Consider the following 20011-nt stretch of genomic DNA (forward strand, 5'->3'; position numbering starts at 1 on the left):
GTCTGGGAATAATCCCCTGGAGTTTAAAATTTGGTTTTATCACCATCTTAAATTGAGACTTTATCAGTGTTAAACAGGGAATCACAAACCTTATTTTGTAATGAGTAAAAGAAGAGACCATTGTCTTTACAGTGCAGTAACTAATTTATTATCTTGGGTAATGGCACAGCGAGAAATGGAGCTGAGTACAATAATCGAGCTTTTCCCGCAGGGTGTTGGGCGCATTTAAACCTTATACATCAATTTTAACAGAAGGCACTACAAAGGCTTTTGGGGGAACCTTGCAACCAATGTCTTCTAGGCCGAGGGCAAACTTTGTAAACAACTGTGCAAAAATGGCTCTAATATCGTGAACCTTCCTATTTCTTTTAAAAGGCAATAGTTAATATATAAAATTGGAGTAAATTAAGATGTTAATATATTAAACAATTTATAAACATTTAAAATTATAGATATCTTACAAAACAGCTCTGTGATAATAAAAATAATTTTTGCAAACATAAACACAAACACAGTACAAAAACGTCTCAATCAGCATGTTAGCTGGGAGAGGGAAGAAAGTCTTAGACCTCACATCTAAGAGCTTCATAACATAAGACATTCCTAATTAAACCTCACATACATTTTTAACACTGAAATATAAAAAAAACTGAAAATTTCAATAATTCCTTATTTTAAGGCCACTGAAACCAGTTTCACATTGTTAATTTTTCGTGGTGTGTTACGTAGAGTCCGAGGATGTCTGGGTTAACTCATCACATCCATTCTGCTTTTCTCACCAAACAATACATTCTGTTGCGTTTTCTCCTTGAATTCACTAATAAAAAGTCAGCACTCAATGCCACATGTCACAATGTCTAGGATTCATTCATGAAATGGGAGGAGGCTCATTTGCTGCAGATGTGGTCTGACTCCAAGGATAAATGGCTCTTGGGACATGGTTGCTACGACAATGTTGTTGCCAGGATAATTCCAAGGATCACAAGCAAAATAACTACGCAAATAATAATGAACATCATTTTCTGCAAGATAAAGAAAAACATTTATTAATTTGCAAGACATCAAAGGAAAGAAATCACTAACGTCATTTCCTAACAAAATTCTCCTGGAATTTGAGATGTTTAAAATACAAGCCCATCATCAAGAAAGAACCCCTACAGGTCATAGAAAAGGGAGGGGTGGGGAAGGAAGGTTCCAGAGGCAAAGCACTAAGTTATAGACACATGTATATTAAATGAATTTAATAACTTAAAATACGTATTATTAAGACAACAACTATTTACTCCTGGAGGTAAAAGGCAATGTCTACTTGACACCATGTGGGGTCTTCATGAACACGTTCTATTGATCACAAGAAAATCCCAAACAGTTATTTCTTGGATGCGTTGTACATCTTTTTAAAACTTTAAATGGATTTATTTCTCACTTGCTGAAAAAAATCTTATTTATACCTTTTTTTACATTGAGGTATGATACAAGGAAGAAATCAACAAGCCATTAACTCGGTCTCCTGCTGCATCCAGGGCCCAGAGCAAGGCAATATTAACAGTAACTTTTTGCTGTCCATTAACAAGCCCTCGCACAGCTGAAAAGCTAAACAACCTTTGGCTTAAGAAATCTAGCCTCTCCGGCAAGCCCGTCTGGTCTGCGGGAGAACAGGAGGAATTCACGAAGATGAAAGGCACACCACGCTGTCTGACTTCCAGTTCTCTTTGTAAACAGCAGAGATTCATCATTTTAAATTACAGTTACCGAACTCATGGCACACTTTCATCTGAGAAATCACAGCTGCTCAAACCGGCCAGCTCTGCATCGGTATTAGCCTGCCAAGAGCGCCATCGATTACTGCATGAAGGGGAGCACGGCCGGGCCCCTCGGTAAACCTTCACGTCCATTATGCAGAACCCCGGGACCACTGCCTTCAGGACATCACGCCCTCAAACTTCCTGTTGCTTGTTAACGTTACGTGCATTTCCTGGAAAGCGAGGACGTGGTCCCGACCATGTTCGCATCGTCCTCACGTGTCTCTCGGGGAGCCTCTCTCAGCACCTTTCTAGACACACCTTTTTCCTTCAGCCTATCACCCCTCCTTTCCCACTGGCATCGCCCTTCAGCTCCAGAACCTGCTCCATATGCCCCTGTCAACCTCACTGCACCTAACCACCTTAGAGAACCAGGAGACTCTGACTCTCACTGCCGAGTCTCTGGGTAGCACGTAAGTGCGTGCCTGCTTCCACATCTGGCTTTCAGAGGTGCTCTCCTGACTTCCACGATAGCTGAGCTCCTGCACTCTCAATGCCATAGATTTAACGACCATTCTTGCCCAATAACCTGCTCACAACTCAAGCCAAATGCCTGGACTTCTCCTTGGTGGCCCACGCACACCCCTGGGAGTCAAGCCACCACCTACTACACGTAAATCCTGGGCCACGTGTCCTCTTAGCAGTGTCGTTGGATAGAAAACCGGGCACCCTGGCCTCGCTGCAGGGCTCCAGGGAGTAGGATTCCCTCCACACAGGCCTACAGGCCCCGAGGAGGGCTGTGCCGAACTACCTGCTGCAAGAATAGTTTTTCAAAAGTACAATTAAAGACACCAACCACTGCGTTTGTGTTAAAAAAAAAAAAAAAAAACCTGTTGGTGTGCTCTCTGATGTGCTTCTTACTAATGAGCATTGTTTTGTGTTCATTCGTGCTTAAAGGCATGAAGGCACACCACCGGGCCAGGCCCAGGGCACACAGCAAAGCCCAAGGCTCCCAGGGAACCCTGCTGGGAGGAGCCTGCCCTCGTTCCAGCGCATCACCACAGCATCCAATCTAAAATTAAGTTTACCTTTAGTGGAAGCACATCCAACTAGCCATATTATGGCCACGAGGAAAAGCTAAGAAAATACATAGTTCATAAAAAATTATAAAAATAGTTTTTAAATACCATCATTATTAATGAAGGGAAATCACATATACCACTTTTTCAGCAGACGTAATAGGAAAGCGTGGAAGGATACATGAACATCCTGCCTGATGAAAACAGAGAGCCTTCCCTCCTTCCGCCTTCTGAAAAAATGGATCGCTAACAAACTCCACATCCCAGAGCTTCTAACGGGAACTACCTCGAGTGCAAGGTGGTGGCTCATGTGAACGCTGGGACAGTAACTGCAAGGGCCCCTCGCCTGTGGCGGGTCCTCAGTGCACAGATGCTCACACTGAGATACTCCTCGTCTTCTCTTTAAGAAAGTGCTAAGTGTCTACCAAGCCAGCAGTTGCTTTCACGATAAAATAATGAATTCATCGAGGACCACTTGTCACAATCTAGATATAATTTTAATCACAATGATCACGCCAAACAAACGTTTTAAGATAAATAAGTGGTATGTCCAAATTTAATACACCAGGCAGCATTCTAACTTAAGAGTTAATGCAAGAAGGATGATTCCAAATGCATAAAAAAAACGGAGGAAAAACACAAAATCTACTGAAGTTTGGAGAGGGGTGATACTCACACAGAAAACCAAAATAAAGATACTCTAAATGAAGAACTGAATGTCTTCTGTATTCCGAATCCTTAAGAATTAACAGGCACGCTCACTCAGCACAAGGTTTCTCTTTAGTGCGGCCACATTTACAACAAACTAGACGCTGACAATGGAAACAAGGGAGCCGAAGTCTTTCAATTCCACTGAGCGTCCTTCACAGCTCTCGCTCCACTCCAATTCCACAGTGAAATGATGAGTAAATAAATAGAGTTCACAGAGCAACTTTCGGCTGTTGCACTTATTGAAGAGTTAAAACTTAAGAGATAAATTAAACATTACATTTTAGTTTTTTAATTGAGAATTAATCCTCACTGCTAAGGTTATTCCACTAATGAAGGGCTCCTTTAAGAAGGGAGCATCCTCCCGGACCAAAAACAGAAGACTGGAGAGTCAGGGGCTGCCGCCTGCGCCGTCATTTAGTAACAGAGGCAAACCCAGCCGAGGCTTCGAAACCACCAGGGAGACGACCCTGGTTTAGAAGTGCACGGCCACCCGGCCTAAGCTGGCTCTCGGCACAGAAGTCAGGCAAACGCTCCGCTGGCAGCCTCTCATTGCTTTCCAGTAGTTGTTAATTGGGCAAAGCACCACCATTAGCTAACTGGGCGAGTGAATAGGCAGATTAGTTGATGAGGTACTTACTGCCGCGCCGGCAGGGAGGCACGCACGCTGACGTCAGCCACCACATCACGTGCCAACTGATAAGCCAATAATTAGAGCAATCACAGCCACCAGAACAAGTGACACAGCAACAATTATCCACTTTTTCTGTCAAAGAAAAGCAAGCCGATTATATTGTGGTTAATTCCACACCGCCATGTTAGAAGGCATCATTCATTTAAAATCAAAGACTCTATTGGAATTCGTTTTAAAATCTAAGTTATGGGACATCGATTAATTCTGCTTGACAACTTTCAGTTCTCATAAAGATGGGTTTTTAATTTAATGAGGTCAGACTACTTGGAGATAAACTGTTATAGAACTCCAAATATTAGGTTTCATCAATGAGAAAGCTGCATGACCACATTCTTTCAGTAAATTTCTGATGGACTGAGACATACAGCTGATTTTTTTCACGTATACAGAGCTATGTAGCCAGGTCAGTGAACTCAGAAATCAGTTATCTATGTAATAAGCCCCTACACTCTTTCCTTTCTTGTTTGTTTGTTACTGGCCGTTAAGTCCTTCACTGCCCCTGCCACACCGTGTAAAACAAACCACACTCCACTAGTGCCGTCTGGTCTCTCAGGGGCTAACTCAGCTGCCCCGGGAATGGAACCAGGACACCAGGAGAGGGGAGGGACGGCCAACATCTCAACAACCACGCACCTAACAGCAGAGGGAGAAGCTGAGCAAGCTGTGTGTGGTTTCAGATGCCAGGCCTTGAGTCAGAGAGACGGTGATAATTTTTGAAACAAAACATCACGTTCTGACCAGTGGCCACTCCAGGTAGCGCACTGCTCCCAGCCACCTGCCAGAACGAGGCTTGCTCTGCCGGTTCAGGATAAGATGTATCCCCCGACCACCTTTTATCTCTGTAAAACCAGGGAACTTCTCATGGAAATTTTCGTTGGACTGACGTGCTGTTTAGGTCATGGAGAAAGGAAGGGAACTGCCCTTTTTTAATGATTTTTTTTAAGTGAAAGTCCATTTTGTGCCTGGACCAGCCAAAGCACTTCACACGCGGACCTCATCACCTCACTTTACTTTAAAGGTCAATATTTCAAAAGGTGGTAACACGGAATTATGTAAGAAACCATGTCTTACGTCTCAGAGATAATTAACACTCAGATATTCCCAAGAAAAAGCAGGGTGAGGAACGTCCATGGGCCATTGTTACGGGTAAATCCGCGCTCAGAATCTGACTATGTTTCCTGAACGTTTTGAAACTCCCTCTTTACAAGGAGTTTTTGAAACTCCCTTTTTTGCCATCACATTGGAAACCTCCCCTGACTGGCACTGAGACAGCCGTCTTCCAGCAGGTGGGAGGGTGACAGGCCCTGAAAGCACGGGTTTGGTGCTTCGTGTTGCTCCTTTCCACACTGGAGAGAAAGGGACCAAGAAGTAATGGGTGAGGCCACACAGTGAGACACACAGTTTTCCAGTCCCTGAATCAGAACTTAATTCTGTGGTTTCGCTGTTTTCTTAGAAGAGCTTTCACTCACACACGACACACGTTAAGATTCAGATAAAGATACTAAAACTCGTTTACAAAGCTTCAACGCGAGTGCTATGTAACGTCTTTGGTCCACGGTCTCAAATAATTCTCTTCTTTCCTCCAAACCGAAGGATTAGCAAATAACGTAAACAGAGAATAAAGTGCTCACTGCGTAAGATGTGTAACCAATGGTTTTTAGAACTTCCAGTCCCATGAGTTTCGTTATGTCCCTCCACATAATGGCCCAAGACACAGAGAACTCTGGAATTGGAACCCATGCAACTGAGAAAAGCAGAGAGACCGACTTCGGCTGCAAAGGGTTTTCATTACTTAAAACCAACAGGGTTCACAGTCAACATAACGTATCTGATAAACTTCAAACGTTTTAGCAAAAAGAATGACTTCAGTATTCAAATGAAACATTAATGGAAGAAGTTTTCATTTCCTGGAATACCTGTTAAGCGGGCTCGATGTACGCACACTCAAAACCAAATCCAGAGAAAAACGCACTTTAATTCTTAAGGACCAAACTCACCCTTCTTGCTTTGCTTTGATATTTAATAGCTTTTTTCGTTTCTTCTTTAGCATGTTCTACATAGTCTGTGGCATTCATAACGTTTTTTTCTATGTTGTTGATCATTTCACCCTTAAAACAGAAAGTTTCAAACTTAGGAGATACTTTCAAATGACTTAATTGTGTATCTTAAGACAGCCACAGAGCAGCGGTAAAGTTTCCACAGGAACATAACGTGCGTGTAATGGACACCGAATTTTTTTTCACATTTACGAAAAGATGAGACCATTATAAATGTACAATATGCAGAATAATCAAAATCCAACTTATTCTATAAAAAGAACTAAAAGGGATGGGCAACAATGCTGATAACTGAAGGCATATCATGTAGACTTTGAGATATGCTTTAGCATGAGAACACGCTTTAAAGATGGGCGCAGTAAACGGGAGGCGGCTAGCTTTAGGCTAAGCGAATATTTACTATTATGCACGTACATACGGTGGACGAAGAATGACATCTTTTCTAATGGGTAGAAGATTGCTGCAATTTCTTCAAAATACAGTAACCTCAGAATAGCTTACGGTGGCCACTAAGCTGACTAAATTAATGAGGTGCATCCAGTGAAATGTGGGGTGACAGACACTTTACCTGGTCTTCTGTCCACCGGCAGACACAATCTGCAGCAGTGAGTGGTAAAGCATTGAAGAATGACGCAGTTAACTTACTCATTCACACATGTACACTTACTAGTAAGCTTTGATTAAACGCACATGTTGAATTAGACGAGCCAATATAACGCGGCACTAACAGACTTCTAAAAGGAAACAACGGAACAAAGCTAAGAACACATCGATTTTTCTAATGGCAACTAATGCATCTGACATCGAACAATCCTAATTAAAAGTCCAAGGCGCTCTAAAATCTTTAGTAATAACAAAACGAATCACTGATTGTCTTATTGTCTAACTGGTTTCCTTCCTGAAAACAAGAAGCTGGTGGCAGCCAGACTCCCAGCTCTCCCCCTTCTGCGCAGTGAGTGGCGCACCGGCCCTCCCAGCAGAAGGGGTGAGCTTGCCCCGTCCCCACCCTACACTGCAAATGCACCGCACTGCAGCTCTGCACACATTTTTATGACAAGGTTCCTCAAAGTAAACACTGTTCTTCAAATGTTAGTGGCGATGTGGAGGATGAACCTGGCACCTGGACGGACTTCCCAGTGATCCTTACATAACCCAGGCAATGAGAAATAGGCCAGTTAGACTCGAACCTTCTTAGAGGACACAAGAGATCCTGAAACCAGCCTCCGCGGGAGCGAGGACGTGAGTGTGACGTGAATCCTAAGATGACTTGGTACGAATGCTCCCGCTTCACGGGGCGGTCAGCTGATCTCAATGGCCCACTGATCAGTGAGTGACCAAGGGCGAGCCTCGCGCGCTTGCAAAGTCACGGAGGACCTCATTCAGCATCACGAGAGGAAGCGCAAGCACAGCCACAAACCTAACTGGAACCACCGGCTTGTGCTTCACACCGAATTTTCTGTTTTCAAAAATCTGTATCAACTTCCTCAGTTCCTCACAGGGTCTCCTCACACCCCCGTCACCCCGTGCCGGTGGTACTAGACACCGCGTAGCAAGTATAAGCTTCTAGTTACGTCACAGTGTATCCCCTTTGGGGCTTATTCTTTCATACATCTCTCCCAATTGTTACTCTAGTATATGGTCCTTACAGAAAACTTGAAAATACATATATTTTAGAGAAGAAGACTAAAATTCCCATAGCCCCACTGTTATTATAGTGCTTGGTATATTTCTTTCCTTCTGTGAGTACTGTTTCATGCAGCTGAGTTCATGCCATATATACATACACACAGGAGTAGAAGGGCGTGTGTTGTGTACATATTCACGTTTATACATACACGTGTAAGGTTTAGCATCTCCCTCTTATGTCAACTTGAAATTCTGGCACATAACGTTTATGTATTTCATTAAAAGTCCTCCATGAACAAAGACGATGTTGCCTGTGGCTGCCTAACAGGCTGTCCTACGGACACACCACACACAACTTAAGTAAACCAGTCCCCCACTGTGGAAAGCTGAAGCTGTTTACAGCGTTTCAGTCTCACGTGGCAATAACACTACAACTGCTGAATTACGAGACCGCATCCAGAATACTGGCTTTCTCAGGTATACTGGAATCAAACGTAAGATTTTACAGAAAACAGCTCTCTGTCTCGGAGAAGCAGAGACGTGTGTGACTACCTGAGTCTCAACGAGCACGGCCATGTCCACGAACAGCTCGTGCAGCTCTCGGATGCTGGTCTCCAGCCTCATAATGTCTTTATGACGCGACTCAATTTCATTGAGAGCCTGTCTAGTAATCTGTGAATCCGATATAATCTTTGAAAAACAAAAACAGAAGAGAAATACTAATGAACTTACGATTGCTCTGGAAGTTAAAGAAAAAAAATCATCTGTATGTATACAAACACACAAGGCCACAAAGCCACCTGCATACTCACGTCCGACGTGAAAATGGAGGGATTCCCACTTTCCAGCATCTCTTCTAGTTCATCATCAGTGGTAGTTTTTCCAGCTAAAATATTAACAATTAAAAACTCCATTCAGAATGCAGCAATATTTAAAAATGACTTTTGCACCCATAAGTTAGCAACTAAAATCTGAGTTGTTAATATTTTCAACCAATGTTTTTCTAACCTCTCCAATGTATTTTCTTAGGCAAATATTAACGATGGGAGAAATTAACATAAGCCTAAGAAGTAGGAAGAACTGGAAAACACTCATGAAAAATCTTATAATTGGAATGACTAATAAAATCCAATTTTAGTCTGAATAAGGAACAACTATAAAAACGAAACTGATAATACATTCTGGTGTATCAGTTTTCCTACAAGTTTAACTCTGGCTTATAGGAAAAGGGGGTAAGCTAGATCCAGCATATGTTAAACGCACATAATAAAGACTGCAAAATTAGCATCAGAGGCTCTAATACTTTCTGTAGTTTGGGCGTTAATACTTTTTCCTTGAGTTAAGTGTAGTAATGCTGTGTATGAACAGGTTCACAGAAGTTTGGAAAAACCCACTTGAAACATCATCATAATTAAAATATCAGTTAATGTGAATATTCACAGCAGCATTATTCATAATCACCAAAAAGTGGAAACAACTCAAATGTCCATCAACTCATGGATGGATAAACAATGTTAATGTGGTCCATCCACACAATGGAACGTGATGCAGCCGTAAAAAAGGGATAAAACACTGGCGTTTGCTGCAGTGTGGTTGAACCTTGAAAAAACTGTGCTAAGTGAAAGAGACCAGTCACAAGAGACCATATGTTGTATGAGTCCATTCATGTGGATGCCCAAAATGGGCAAAATTACAGAGACAGGAGAATAAGCTGGCAGTAGCCTGGGGCTCAGGGGAGAAATGGGAAGTGCCCAACAACGGGCAGCAAGCTTCCTTCTGGAGTGATTAAAACGGTCTAAAATTGATTGTGCTAATATACTAAAAACCACTGCACTGTACAATTTGAGTATCATTCACATGGTACAGCAACTATATCTCAATAAAGATGTTAAAATGTCATTATTTATTTTGGGGGGCTGCGTTGGGTCTTCGTTGCTGCGTGTGGGCTTTCTTTAGTTGCAGCGAGCGGGAGCCACTCTTTATTGAGGTGCGCGGGCTTCTCATCACGGTGAGAAGGCGTGTGGGCTCAGTATTTGCGGCACGCAGGCTCAGTAGTTGTGGCTCGCGGGCTCTAGAGCGCAGGCTCAGCAGTTGTGGCACATGGGCTTAGCTGCTCCGCGGCATGTGGGATCTTCCTGGACCAGGGCTCAAACCCGTGTCCCCTGCATTGGCAGGCGGATTCTTAACCACTGCGCCACCAGGGAGGTCCTAAAATGTCATTTAATGAGGTTCACGTTTCCGGCTGCTCCCCCCTCCCCAAGCCGTGGGAGACGCAGAGCAGCCCCAGTGGAAGGTGCACCCACAGGGGGCTTGTGTCACAGCTGAGGAACCCTGACCTTCCATAGTGGGGGGTAAGCAAGGCTGCCTAACCTTTATTCAGCAAGCAAACTGCCTTCCACCCAGAGGGAACCACGAGCCGCATCTTCTAAGGCTGCCTGTTACACAGACAGACACCCGCGGGAGAAAGCCTGGAGCAAAAAGGCAGCGAGTGTCTGCTCACCAGACATGCAGAACCACGAGACCCACAGGGAACTGTCCCCTGAGATGGGGCAGGAAAGGTTGGGGGACACAAAAAATACAGGAAGAAGTGACGGTTGAGAGTCTTCCAGGTCTCATTAACGCTCTACAAGTAAGCTAAAGTCCACTCACCTAGAACTTTCTGAAGGATTTAAATAAATAATAGGTTGGTTGATTCAATGACTAGGAAGCTATGAAAGCACTTTAGGCTTACATTATTGACCAAAACAGAGATGGAATTACTTTTTTGAAGTTACATACTTTCATGTCAGACCCTAAGGAAGAAAAATATGTTTTTAACAGAAATAGCACGTTCACTGACTCACTTATTTCTAGCTGGCGCTGGATCCGGCCTTTGCTTCGCTCCCGAAATAGGGTCTGTGCTTCGTTATATGCGGTCATAGCTTCCACAAACTGTCGAGACAGCACTGAATGCTTTTAACATAAAAAAGATAGATCAATACACACTGGTCATTGCTTCTATTAAAAGTGATACATAAAAACATTACATTATAGAGATTCAAACTATCTTTCCTTCAAATGGAAAATAAGATTAACAGCAACTTACTGTATAACAGAATCTATGCTAAGAACTTTAAATGCATTATCTTATTTGATTTTCACAGTAACCTTACTATACTATTACTATCCCTCATTCTATAGAAGTGAAACCGTCATTTCAAGAAGTCAATCAGTCCATAGCTACAGGCTGACTGGGTCAGGCTGGCACCCAGGCAGACTGTCCCCAGAGCCTGAGCACATAATCCCCATTTGTCAGGTAGAGTTAAGTGGACTAAATTCCACTTTGCTGCACCATAAACCTATAGACGGTGAGGATTTTACCATGAACACTAAAATGACTGGGATAATTCTTTGCTCTTCAGAACAGAATTCTGCCGTTGGACTGAATACACTTTTTTTCTTCATAATCTAGAGAGGGAGTCTATAAATACGATGCCTTTTTTATGCAGAAATGCTGAAAGAACTAATGTGATGGTAAAGATGAAATTATTCTGAATTTGGAAGAAGTATGAAGACCTATTCTTCAGCATTGCTTCAATCCAGACACGGCCAACAATCCAACCTGGGTTCTGCGTATCCGAAGGTCCACTGACGTCCGGTTCCCGCTCTCATCCTGATCAAAACTCTGTTCAATAGCTAGAAACAAACAGGAAAGAGTTTTTTTTTTTTTTTTTTTTTTTGCGGTACGCGGGCCTCCCACCGCCGCGGCCCCTCCCACTGGGGAGCACAGGCTCCAGACGCGCAGGCCCAGCGGCCATGGCCCACGGGCCCAGCCACTCTGCGGCATGAACCCGTGTCCCCTGCATCGGCAGGTGGACTCTCAACCACTGCGCCACCAGGGAAGCCCAAGAGTTATCTTTTAAACTAAAAAATGAAAGGTTTTCAAGCCTAACCTCAAATGTATTTTCTTATCTTTTCAACTCCTAGTAAATTTATGAGTTTTGGTAATTGTCAGTTGCTGATGATATCAGAAAATAAAACCAGATGTTACAGCTTCACATTTCAAAGCAGGCAACATGAATCTGATCAAGTTTGGAGAATTTAACTGTCAATCCACAGGAAATACAGAGCACAGTGTAACCTGTTAAGTGACATTAAAAGGGTGAAATCAGCAAAACTCTGCAACATGGCAACATATCAACCAATCACAGGATACGGTCCAAATAAGGAACCCAATTCAAACAAACTATTAAAAAAAAATTTTAAAATAAAAAACTAAAAAGATCATTGGGGAAGTGTGAATTCTGACTGGATATTTTATAATAAATAATAGTAATTAATGTGACTTAGATATAATAGTAGTATTATAGGGCTTCCCTGGTGGCACAGTGGTTGAGAGTCTGCCTGCCGATGCAGGGGACGCGGGTTCGTGCCCTGGTCCGGGAGGATCCCACGTGCCGCGGAGCTGCTGGGCCCATGAGCCATGGCCACTGAGCCTGTGCTCCGCAATGGGAGAGGCCACAACAGTGAGAGGCCCATGTACCACAAAAAAAAAAAAAGAAGAAGAAGAAAAAATAGTAGTATTATAGTTGTACTTGGGGGAGAAAAATCCTTCTCTTAGAAATACACACAGAAAACTATATGCTGATGAAGACCCAGATGTCTGGGATTGGTTGTGAAACCGGCTGGGTGAGGGCCGCTGGGACCTGCAGAGCTCAAGGGCGTGGACACGGGGCTTGTGGTGGTGACCCCCTCCCCCGACATACGTCTGAAATTCTCCTTAATAAAGGTTCATTTTGATCTTCAGAAATATTCTTGATTTGAATGTCATTTTGTAAAAATTAAATACAGTCTGTCTTTCTACCACACAGAGAAAACCCACGTCTGTTTCGGTCCCACAGGGAAGCTGTGGACCTCCACCCAGCACCGTCAGCCGAGATGAATCTACGAAAGGTTCAAAGGAGCTCACCGAGTACGAGGGCATTCAAGAAGAACCCAGCAACTCATGTCAAAGGCTAGTCGCCTTCTCAAATATCTGCAGTTTAGCCCCAAATGTCATAAAATATAACAGATTAACAATTTATAAGCGAGTGCTAACTCCTGTTGGGCACGAATTAGTGCTTCACTCTGAAATTTAAGGGTTAACAGCCCTTAGGTTTAGCTCCTCGTTTAAGAATTCTAGAATAATGAGGAACTTAAACAAGACTTACTATTCCAAGTACATACAACTTATTTTAAAGTGGTCACAATCTTAACTTTTGAAAATGTAAAAGAATGAAAAGTTATAAAGAAGAAAATAATAATTACCCACATCCCCACCGTCAATGATTACATGTAATCACAACTTTACACTCACATTTTAACTTGGTCCGAATTTTATTAGCAGTGTTCTTGATTTCTTTGTTCAGATCTTCAAGTTCTTCTTTTATTTCTACAAAATTAAAAAAAAAAAAGACATGAGTTATAATATCCAACATCAGTGTTCAACAAACTTAAACAGAACAATATTCTTGGTAAATAGTCATTTGTTTGTTTCTTGAGAAAAACTACTGATCACCCCAGTGGTTCTCAAAGTGTGGGTCCTGGACCAGCAGCTTCCGTTATCAGGTGGGTGTTTAGTAGAAATGAAAATTCTTGGACTCCACCCCTGACCTACTCACAGGAACTTCACTAGATGGGCCAGGACTGTGACCTAACAAGCCCTCCAGGCAGCTCTGGTGCACACCTAAGTTTCAGGATACCTAGTTTATACCAATTAATTGATGACACAGTTCCTTGAACCCAGTGCTGACATCTAGACCTGAAAAAAGAAAGCAGAAATGTAACCATATTCTGGGAGGAAAAAAGCCTCCACGTGTTTGACTTCTTTCCTGCTGTCCTCTCTCTCATCAAAGCGGGCTCCTGGCAGGAGCGTGGGTTCCTGCACCGGGGAAGGCTGAACTCACACCCCCAGAGGCCCCGCCTCCGCGTGCGGGGAAGGAGGGTCGGGGAAGGGGTCCAAGGGGAAGTGCGCGTGGAGCAGGTCTGTGCGGGGTCCACCCAGTGAGGACACGACGCACCAGTTGGGGGACAGCTGGGGACGCTGACCAGCCGCAGACACATGACTGAGGACTGAGAGTGCGGGGGACACTCCAAGGGCTCACCTCTCTGGATAAGAAAGCCCCAGGGTTGGGGGTCACTCAGGACGGAACTACTGGACCTTCCTGCTAACACAGGTGCGCAGGGGCTCAAGCATTAATCACAGAAATACAAGAGGCGTTACGACGCTTAACCCTTCAAGCTACAGAAGCTGGCCATGAGGTTATATTTGATAACGGCAGGATTTCAAATCTCCGAAAACAAGGGCAATATTGGGAACTAGGTCATTCCTATGAGTCCTCCTGCTGAGAATAAGCAGAAGAGCTGGACGTCATCAACCTATAAAGGCAGCAAAGAAGACTCAAAAGAAGGAAACCCAGAGAAATGAGCCCAGCAAGGGAGCTGCTTGAGCCAGAGGCAGCCGAGGCCTTGAGAAGCCAAGGAAAAGCTGAGCTGAAGCTAAAGACCACATGCTGGAGAAAGGGGAGCCGCAGGCCCAGATCGCCGGTGCACACGGCCAACCAGCAGAAACGTTTAAGAATCATCTCGTAAAAAAGAAAATACTATCGAGAGCAACAGCCAGCTCTACCCGCCACCAGTCGCTCCCACCAGGAAGCTTGCCCAAGCCTCTTACATAGCCTCATCCACCACAGGGCAGACAGCAGAAGCAAGAAGAACTACAATCCTGCAGCCTGTGGAACAAAACCCACATTCACAGGAAGACAGACAAGATGGAAAGGCAGAGGGCTATGTACCAGATGAAGGAACAAGATAAAACCCCAGAAAAACAACTAAATGAAGTGGAGATAGGCAACCTTCCAGAGAAAGGATTCAGAATAATGAAGATGATCCAGGACCTTGGAAAATGAATGGAGGCAAAGAGCAAGAAGATGCAAGAAATGTTTAACAAAGACCTAGAAGAATTAAAGAACAAACAAACAGAGATGAACAATACAATAACTGAAATGAAAACTACACTAGAAGGAGTCAATAGCAGAATAACTGAGGCAGAAGAATGGAAAGGGACCTGGAAGACAGAATGGTGGAATTCACTGCTGCGGAACAGAATAAAGAAAAAAGAATGAAAAGAAATGAAGACAGCCTAAGAGACCTCTGGAACAACATTAAATGCAACAACATTCGCATTATAGGGGTCCCAGAAGGAGAAGAGAGAGAGAAAGGACCCGAGAAAATATTTGAAGAGATTATAGTCAAAAACTTCCCTAAAGGAAACAGCCACCTAAGTCCAGGAAGCGCAGAGAGTCCCAGGCAGGAAAAACCCAACGAGAAGGACGCCGAGACATACAGTAATCAAACTGACAAAAATCAAAGACGAATAAAAATTCTTGAAAGCAACAAGGGAAAAACGACAAATAACATACAAGGGAACTCCCATAAAGTTAACAGCTGATTTCTCAGAAGAAACTCTACAAGCCAGAAGGCAGTGGCACAGTATATCTAAAGTGATGAAAGGGAAGAACGTACAACCAAGATTACTCAACCCGGCAAGGATCTCATTCAGACTCGATGAAGAAATCAAAACCTTTACAGACAAGCAAAAGCTAAGAGAATTCAGCACCACCAAACCAGCTCTACAACAAATGCTAAAGTAACTTCTCTAAGTGGGAAAAACAAGAGAAGAAAAGGACCTGCAAAAACAAACCCATAACAATTAAGAAAATGGTAATAGGAACATACATATCGATAATTACCTTAAACATGAATGGATTAAATGCTCCAACCAAAAGACACAGGCTCGCTGAATGGATACAAAAATAAGACCCATATATATGCTGTCTACAAGAGACCCACTTCAGACCTAGGGACACATTCAGACTGAAAATGACGGGGTGGAAAAAGGTATTCCATGCAAATGGAAATCGAAAGAAAGCTGGAGTAGCAATGCTCATATCAGATAAAGTGGACTTTAAAATAAAGAATGTTACAAGAGACAAGGAAGGACACTACATAATGATCAAGGGATCAATCCAAGGAGAAGATATAACAATTATAAATGTATATGCACCCAACATAGGAGCACCTCAAGACATAAGGCAACTGCTAACAGCTATAAAAGAGGAAATCGACAGTAACACAATAATAGTGGGGGACTTTAACACCTCACTTACACCAATGGACAGATCATCCAAACAGAAAATTAATAAGGAAACACAAGCTTTACATGACACAATAGATCAGATAGATTTAATTAATGTTTATGGGACATTCCATCCAAAAACAGCAGATTACACTTTCTTCTCAAGTGTGCACGGAACACTCTTCAGGATAGATCACATCTTGGGTCACAAATCAAGCCTCAGTAAAGTTAAGAAAATTGAAATCATATCAAGCATCTTTTCTGACCACAATGCTATGAGATTAGAAATCAATTACAGGGAAAAAAATGTAAGAAACACAAACACATAGAGACTAAAAAATACGTTACGGAATAACCAAGGGATCACTGAAGAAATCAAGGAGGAAATCAAAAAATACCTTGAGACAAATGACAACAAAAACACGATGATCCAAAACCTATGGGATGCAGCAAAAGCAGTTCTAAGAGGGAAGTTTAGAGCAATAGAAGCCTACCTCAGGAAGCAAGAAAAATCTCAGATAAACAGTCTAACCTTACACCTAAAGGAACTAGAGAAAGAAGAACAAAAAAAAAGGCCCAAAATTAGCAGAAGGAAAGAAATCATAAAGGTCAGAGCAGAAATAAATGAAATAGAAACCAAGAAAATAATAGCAAAGGTCAATAAAACTAAAAGCTGGCTCTTTGAGAAGATAAACAAAATTGATAAACCATTAGCTAGGTTCATCAAGAAAAAGAGGGAAAGGACTCAAATCAATAAAATTAGAAATGAACAAGGAGAAGTTACAACAGACACCACAGGAATACAAAGCAACCTAAGAGACTACTACACGCAACTCTATGCCAATAAAATGGACAACCTGGATGAGGTGGACAAATTCTTAGAAAGGTATAACCTTCCAAGACTGAACCAGGAAGAAATAGAAAATATGAACAGACCAATCACAAGTAATGAAATTGAAACTGTGATTAAAAATCTTCCAACAAACAAAAGTTCAGGACCAGAGAGCTTCACAGGTGAATTCTATCAAACATTTAGAAAAGAGCTTACACCCATCCTTCTCAAACTCTTCTAAAGAACTGCAGGGGAAGGAACACTCCCAAACTCATTCTATGAGGCCACCATCATCCTGATACCAAAACCAGATAAAGACACTACAAAAAAGGAAAATTACAGACCAATATCACTGATGAATATAGATGCAAAAACCCTCAACAAAATACTAGCAAACAGAATCCAACAACACCTTAATAGGATCATACACCATGATCAAGTGGGTTTTAACCCAGGGATGCAAGGATTCTTCAATATATGCAAATCAATCTATGTGATATGCCATATTAACAAACTGAAGAATAAAAACCATATGATCATCTGAATAGATGCAGAAAAAGCTTTTGACAAAATTCAACACCCATTTATGATAAAACCTCTCTAGAAAGTAGGCACAGAGGGAACCTACCTCAACATAATAATGGCCATATACAACAAACCCACAGCCAACATCATCCTCAATGGTGAAAAACTGAAAGCATTTCCTCTAAGATCAGGAACGGGACAAGGATGTCCACTCTCGCCACTATTATTCAACATAGTTTTGGAAGTCCTAGCCATGGCACTCAGAGAAGAAAAAGAAATAAAAGAATACAAATTGGCAAAGAAGAAGTAAAACTGTCACTGTTTGCAGATGACATGATACTGTACATAGAGAAACCTAAAGATGCCACCAGAATACTACTATAGCTAAGCAATGAATGTGGTAAAGTAGCAGGATGCAAAATTAATGCACAGAACTCTCCTGCATTCCTATACGCTAATGATGAAAAATCTGGAAGAGAAATTAAGGAAACACTCCCATTTACCACTGCAACAAAAAGAATAAAATACCTAGGAATAAACCTACCTAGGGAGACAAAAGACCTGTATGAAGAAAATTATAAGACAAGCCATTGATGAAAGAAATTAAAGATGATACAAACAGATGGAGAGATATACCATGTTCTTGGATTGGAAGAATCAACATTGTGAAAATGACTATACTACCCAAAGCAATCTACAGATTCAATTCAATCCCTATCAAATTACCAGTGGCATTTTTTACAGAACTAGAACAAAAAATCTTAAAATTTGTATGGAGACACAAAAGACCCCCAATAGCCAAAGCAGTCTTGAAGGAAAAAAACGGAGCTGGAGGAGTCAGACTCCCTGACTTCAGACTACACTACAAAGCTATAGTAATCAAGACAATATGTTACTGGCACAAAAACAGAAATACAGATCAATGGAACAGGATAGAAAGCCCAGAGATAAACCCACGCACCTATGGTCAACTAATCTATGACAGAGGAGGCAAGAATATATAATGGCAAAAAGACAGTCTCTTCAATAAGTGGTGCTGGGAACACTGGACAGCTACATGTAAAAGAATGAAATTAGAACACTCCCAACACCATACACAAAAATAAACTCAAAATGGATTAGAGACCTAAATGTAAGACTGGACACTATAAAACTCTTAGAGGAAAACACAGGAAGAACACTCTTTGACATAAATCACAGCAAGATCTTTTTTGATCCACCTCCCAGAGTAATGGAAATAAAAACAAAAATAAACAAATGGGACCTAATGAAACGTAAAAGCTTTTGCAAAGCAAAGGAAACTACAAAGAAGACAAAAAGACAACCCTCAGAATGGGAGAAAATATCTGCAAACGAATCAATGGACAAAGGATTAATCTCCAAAATATATAAACAGCTCATGCAGCTCAATATTAAAAAAACAAACATCGCAATCAAAAAATGAGCAGAAGACCTAAACAGACATTTCTCCAAAGAAGACATACAGATGGCCAAGAAGCACATGAAAGGATGCTGAACATCACTAATTATTAGACAAATGCAAATCAAAACTACAATGAGGTGCCACCTCACACCAGTCAGATGGGAATCGTCAGAAAATCTACACAACAAATCCTGGAGAGGGTGTGGAGAAAAGGGAATCCTCCCGCACTGTTGGTGGGAATGTAAACTGATACAGCCACTATGGAGAACAGTATGGAGGTTCCTTAAAAAACTAAAAACAGAATAACCATATGATCCAGCAATCCTACTGGGCATATACCCAGCGAAAACCATAAAAAACCTTAAAAAACTAAAAACAGAATAACCATATGACCCAGCAATCCTACTGGGCATATACCCAGAGAAAACCATAATTCAAAAAGACACATGCACCCCAATCTTCACTGCAGCACTATTTACAATACCCAGGTCATGGAAGAAACCTAAATGCCCATCAACAGACGAATGGATAAAGAAGATGTGGTACATATATACAGTGGAATATCAGCCATAAAAACGAACGAAATTGGGTCATTTGTAGAGATGTGGATGGATCTAGGGATTGTCATACAGAGTGAAGTAAGTCAAAAAGAGAAAAACAAATATTGTATATTAACGCATACATGTGGAACATAGAAAAATGGTACAGATGAACTGGTTTGCAGGGCAGAAATAGAGACAAAGATGTAGAAAACAAACATATGGACACCAAGGGGGGAAGGCGGGTGGTGGTGGGATGAATTGGGTGACTGGGATTGACATGTATACACTGATGTGTATAAAATGGATGACTAATAAGAACCTGCTGTATAAAAACATAAATAAAATAAAATTCAAAAATTCAAAAAAAAGAAAATATTATCCTAAGACTCATACTATGGCCACAAGACTTCATATACCAAGCCCAGTTCTCAATCAAAAATAACCAGGAGGATTTCCCTGATGGCGCAGTGGTTGAGATTCCGCCTGCCAATGAGGGGACACGGGTTCGTGCCCCGGTCTGGGAAGATCCCACATGCCACAGAGAGGCTGGGCCCGTGAGCCATGGCCTCTGAGCCTGTGCGTCCGGAGCCTGTGCTCCGCAGCAGGAGAGGCCACAACAGTGAGAGGC

The 20011-nt window shown here is 42.1% G+C and overlaps 1 protein-coding gene across 7 annotated transcripts in view; it reads right to left on the reverse strand.

Moving 5' to 3' along the window:
* Positions 1 to 750: 750 nt before the first annotated feature.
* The window catches only part of STX2 (syntaxin 2), a 43488-nt gene continuing 24227 nt past the window's right edge, over positions 751 to 20011 (reverse strand). For 3 of the 7 annotated variants that reach the window (XM_027125145.1, XM_027125148.1, XM_027125149.1), the window contains 8 exons: positions 13242 to 13316; positions 11508 to 11581; positions 10750 to 10858; positions 8719 to 8792; positions 8459 to 8596; positions 6221 to 6331; positions 4170 to 4295; positions 751 to 1022 (listed from right to left, as the gene is read on the reverse strand). In XM_027125145.1, the coding sequence (XP_026980946.1) occupies positions 4215 to 4295; positions 6221 to 6331; positions 8459 to 8596; positions 8719 to 8792; positions 10750 to 10858; positions 11508 to 11581; positions 13242 to 13316 (662 nt within the window). In that variant the 3' untranslated portion in view covers positions 751 to 1022; positions 4170 to 4214. Of the gene's footprint in view, positions 1023 to 1452; positions 3634 to 4169; positions 4296 to 6219; positions 6332 to 6386; positions 7015 to 8458; positions 8597 to 8718; positions 8793 to 10749; positions 10859 to 11507; positions 11582 to 13241; positions 13317 to 20011 lie in introns of those variants that run through there. The other 4 variants (XM_027125146.1, XM_027125147.1, XM_027125151.1 and 1 more) reach the window with 4 other exon arrangements.

Source organism: Aethalodelphis obliquidens, unplaced genomic scaffold (assembly GCF_003676395.1).
Source record: "Aethalodelphis obliquidens isolate GAN/ISIS:26980383/991018 unplaced genomic scaffold, ASM367639v1 scaffold28, whole genome shotgun sequence".
NCBI classification, from domain to species: Eukaryota; Metazoa; Chordata; class Mammalia; order Artiodactyla; family Delphinidae; genus Aethalodelphis; species Aethalodelphis obliquidens.